Genomic DNA, 4,602 nt, shown 5'->3' with positions numbered 1-4,602 from the left:
CCCCCCCCCCCAAGCCTTGAGTGGGTCACTCCCAGCTCCATCCGTTTGGGCATCAAAGGTTCTACCCTCCTTGTGGCAGAGCCAGCCGGTCCCACCTTTTGGGGGATGCTCAGAATGCCCAGGCAGGTGGAGGGAAGGGTGACTCCAAGTGGTTGCCAGCTCAGGGAAGGGCATAAAGCTTCCCCACCCCCCAAATTAAAAAAACAATCGGGGGTGAGGAGGTGGGGGGAGCAAAGCAAGCAAAGCATCCCCCTTCCTGCAGTCTGGCTTCAAATAGCAAAGCAGGGCAGACTCCCATCGGAAGACACCGGTGCAATCTCTGTTGGCCTGGTTTCAAATGGTGCAGGAAGGCACCTGTTCCCTGGGAAGTGGAGTCCAGAGACACAGGGAGGTTTGCGAGCTGCAGGAAACTTTGCTGCTCACCCGCTCTGGATTCGGAGCTGCAGCCAAAGAGGAAAGTAGCTAATTACCTAATTACCATGTGGCTTTGTGGGTTTTATAGCATGATGCTGGAAATGTGATGCTCTCGCCAGAAATGTAACCCTTGTCTGGCAGGAAGGAATTTGTTGCTGGAGGAAGGTGTAGGCACAAAGTCCAGAGGCTCCAAGAGAATGGTTTATCTTTCCTGACACCCCCATTGCCACCTCCCCATCCCCAGGTGTGTCCCCATGGTGACGCCACCAGAAGACACCCTTTCAGTAAGGACATCCCAGTGACTGTGAAGGTTCAGATACAGCTGGAAGAGGGTCAGGACAGGCTGAGACTGAACAACAGGGACCTTTGTATGAGGGGGTAGATGATGGGACTCACAGGAGGTCAGTCTGGTTGTCTGAGATGCTAGTTTTTATTCCTCCTCTGAGCCATTGTGGCATAATCTCTGGGTATTATTCCATTCTACCATGTTGCCACGAAGGTGTCCCCTGTGTCAGGGTGAGGACACTCAGGCCTCCCCCAAAGGCCATGAGGCATGATGAGGTTCAGCCTCTGGCTTTCCCTGTGCCATGGGCTCCTCCCAGGTGTTAGCACCGAAGGTTAAAAAAAAGGGTGAAAAGGAGAGGGATCCCATAGAGACTTGCTTGGCTTGGGAACAAGAGTGTGATTTCATCTCTGTGCCTTTATCTTTGTACCCAACCGTTCCCTGGAGCTGCCACGGCTCATTGCACTTTGCGCCCTGCATCCTGTTTGTGTCTCTTGCCAGACTTGCCCCCAAGTTGGTTCTTGACCTTGGCAGGTCCATCTTTTCCCAGCCAGCTCCAAGGGTTGCAGAGCCCATCCCTCCATGGTGCTTAACTCAGCCTTCCCATGTCCCACAGGCCACCACCATGGTGTACGTCACCATCCTGGACGAGAACGACAACGCTCCCGCTTTCCAGCAGCAGCTGTACGAGGTGACCCTCGATGAAGGTCCTGACACCCTTAATGCCACCCTGGTCACCCTCCAGGCCCTGGACCAGGACGAGGGACCCAATGGCACGGTTGCCTATGCCATCACCGAAGGCAACATCTTGGATACCTTCCACATCGACAGCACCACGGTCAGTAAGGACTCCGGCCCCACCCTGTGGCCCTGTGGGAGCCACCCCAGTTCCCTCACTCCTGGCCACACTGTCCCGTTGCCTTGCAGGGGGAGATTCGCACGGTGAAGGAGCTGGACTATGAGATCAGCCACGGGCGCTACACCTTGATCGTCACCGCCACCGACCAGTGCCCCGTCATCTCGCGCCGGCTGACGTCCACCGCCACGGTAGGGAGGGGGGCTGTTGCAACACTGTGGCCTCTTCGGGGCTTGAGGACTTCCCGCTCACACCAGCAGTTTCACATCTCCTTCCCGGTGGCCACCAGTCGCTGTTCCCAGCAGTGGCCAGTTCACCCAGTTGCTGTCACCCTGCTCCTTCATGGGGTTGCAAAACAGGGACACGGGCAAGTGAGGCTCGTGGGTTCATTAGCCCAATGATTTGGTTCTGCAAAGACACAGAGAGAAGAAGAAATCCCTAGAATTGCTTTTAAGTTGCATTATTTTGCTTCTAGAGGCCTCCTTGGGTCTTCTTGCCTGAAAGATCAAGAGACAGTAAAGAGTTGGAATTTCTGCTTCGTATTTATCTTCTCAGATGATTTATCTGTTTTTAAAATTCCTTTTTCATCCCTTGTATAGAAGTTATTTGAAGTCCCTGGTCATTTTTCTTGCTTTTCTCTATAGCTCTTCCATTTGTCCTTGGGCCACAGTGACCTGAACTTAGTGCACTAGTCACAGTGGTGGGAGGGCAGGCTGGCAGCTCCAAAGCAGATGGAGTTGATTATACTGATTATTTCTGTGATGGAAACCAAAATATGATGGGTCGCTCAGCAGAATTTGTCCATGGCCAGAATGATTTTGGGGCCTGCAGGTGGAAGGGATTGGTTAGATCTTCTGCCTTGGCTCCCTAGCATGGACCTCGTCCAGATATTGAGCCAAGCATTTTTCAGCCCCCCAAAAGGAAGTGGGTTCTGGTGTGCAATGAAAAAAAAAGGGGGAGATACCAGAGTGGGAGATTTCCATGGATAAAATCTGTCTCCACAAGGCTGGCAGAGCTGTACTCCATGCATGGGCAGATGAGAAGCCTTCAGATGTCTTCCTGGCCCAGGAAAAGTGCAGCAGGAACCTCAAGACCTGGAGTTTAAGACGTGCCAGTGTTTGTTTTCTCCACTGCTTGGAAACAGAGCAGAGACTCAGATAGACTCTTCTGTATATATTAGATTAAGCCAGTAAGAAATGCCCGTCAGATGGATTTTACTGTCCTTCTACCCAGGAGGTCAGAAAACTCCATATTTTCAGTATCTTTCTCGTGGTATGAGATACTAAGAGGGCCAACATCATTGGTGATGTTTTGCGTTGGAGTAAGGACAGAAGCTGCAGGTGTTTTAAAGTTGCTCAGCATTAGGAATGAAGGTGGAGGAAGAGGAGTGAGCAAGTGTAAAGGGTCTCTCTGAACTCATGACTTCGGTGGTTAAACCCATGTCTGTGGTTTTCTTGTCTTTCCAGCTTGGGTTTCAGGATGTGGATGGAAAATATTTGGCTTTTGCGTTGACTTCTCCATCGTGGTGCATGGCCCTGAGGTTGGCAAGAACCCCACCTGTGTGTGGCCGGGGTTTCACACTGTCACTGTGTGATGGGAATGGTCAGGAATAGCTGAGCTTGCACCTATGAGCTGGTTGTTGGGTGAACCCAGCAAAGACAGAAGTATGGGAGGTATTTTGTGATGGCTTCCCAGGCTCACACCCAGTTGGCTGGTCTCCCCTTCCACCCCTCCCCTTTTCATTGCCCTCCACCCTCTCACCCTGACCCACAGGTGCTGGTGAACCTCAACGACATCAATGACAACTGTCCCACCTTCCCTCGGCCGTACGAGGGTCCCTTTGATGTCACGGAAGGGCAACCTGGCCCACGTGTCTGGACCTTCCTGGCCCACGATGGTGACTCGGGACCCAGCGGGCAAGTGGAGTACAGCATCATTGCTGGAGACCCCCTTGGTGAGCAAGGATGGGGATGGGGGGCATCACCTTTTCTTCTGGCTGCCCTGTGGAGGAACCCAGCTCACGGGAGCTGGCCCGGGAGCGCGAGGCGGAAGCGTTTCAGCAAAAACCATCCTCCCTGCACAGGAGCTTCTGCAAATTTAGCCTTTCAACACCAGGAAATCCTGTTTTGAGCAACAGGAAACTTAACCTCTTCATGGCCAACCAAGGAGGTGGCCGGGGCTTGTGCAAGGGAAGGGGACAAACCTGCTAAACAATCAAGGCAAAACATTTTAAAATGGAAAAAAAAAAACAAACACAAAAAAACCCAAAACAAAACAGATGGCAGAAAGAAAAACCAAGAGCTGCAAGTGCACAGCCCTGTCCCCCTCCCAGCCCCATGGTGAAGCTGTAGCTGTACCCCACCAGCCTCACCCCAGAGCAGGTGGCAGAGGAGCATCTCCAGCCGTGGGAAGGTAGGGGCTGTCCCTCTGTCCAGGTTACCTGGATGGCAGAGCCCAGTCCCATCTCCACGCTGACCCTGCTGCAAAGCTGTTCTAGAATAACCAGGATGCAGCCGGGGGGGGGGGGGGGGGGGGTCTGTGCCCCCCACCATGCTCTGGCCACCGTGGGGCACAGTCAGGTTGTTGGCACCTTCAGAAAGGCCCAACCATGGACTGTGAGCACCTCTTATCTGGCCGTTCAACCCCTGCACTCCCCGAGATAGACCTCAGCTGCCCCCTGCCCTCCCACATCTGCAGCAACGGGGACTCTGGGGAAGCTGTCCCCAAGCCCACCAAGGTGCCTGCCCTCTATCTCTGAAGCAAGATGTTTCCCCCCTGGGGAGCCAGGCCGTTCACAGCAGCATGGCCTCCCTGTCTCTGGCAGGGGAGTTTGTCATCTCCCCGGTGGAAGGGGAGCTGCGGGTGCGGAAGGACGCCGAGCTGGACCGCGAGAACATCCCCTTCTACAACCTCACCATCGCTGCCCGGGACAGGGGTGTGCCCCCTCTCAGCTCCACAGTGAGTCCCCTGGGGCAGTCTGGGGGCTGCTGGCTGCTGTCCCCCATCCCAAACTCCTCCCCTGGGGTCTATTCTGCTTTGGCTCCTCTCC

The 4,602-nt window shown here is 54.2% G+C and overlaps 2 protein-coding genes across 2 annotated transcripts in view; one reads left to right on the top strand and one right to left on the bottom strand.

Moving 5' to 3' along the window:
- Positions 1-962, bottom strand: part of LOC104386290 (chromosome unknown open reading frame, human C10orf54) — a 12,618-nt gene extending 11,656 nt beyond the window's left edge. Inside the window, exon 1 of the mRNA XM_009994874.1 lies at positions 899-962. Coding sequence (XP_009993176.1) covers positions 899-962 — 64 coding nt within the window. The remainder of the gene's footprint in view (positions 1-898) is intronic.
- Positions 1-4,602, top strand: part of CDH23 (cadherin-related 23) — a 188,905-nt gene that overhangs the window by 168,695 nt on the left and 15,608 nt on the right. Inside the window, exons 37-40 of the mRNA XM_009994895.1 lie at positions 1,314-1,535; positions 1,625-1,744; positions 3,327-3,507; positions 4,378-4,511. Of these exons, the coding sequence (XP_009993197.1) occupies positions 1,314-1,535; positions 1,625-1,744; positions 3,327-3,507; positions 4,378-4,511 (657 nt within the window). The remainder of the gene's footprint in view (positions 1-1,313; positions 1,536-1,624; positions 1,745-3,326; positions 3,508-4,377; positions 4,512-4,602) is intronic.

Source organism: Chaetura pelagica, unplaced genomic scaffold (genome assembly GCF_000747805.2).
Source record: "Chaetura pelagica isolate M959 unplaced genomic scaffold, ChaPel_1.0 scaffold112, whole genome shotgun sequence".
NCBI lineage: Eukaryota > Metazoa > Chordata > Aves > Apodiformes > Apodidae > Chaetura > Chaetura pelagica.
The sequence above is the reverse complement of the archived record's forward strand: the minus strand, read 5'-3'. Positions and strand labels throughout refer to the sequence as shown.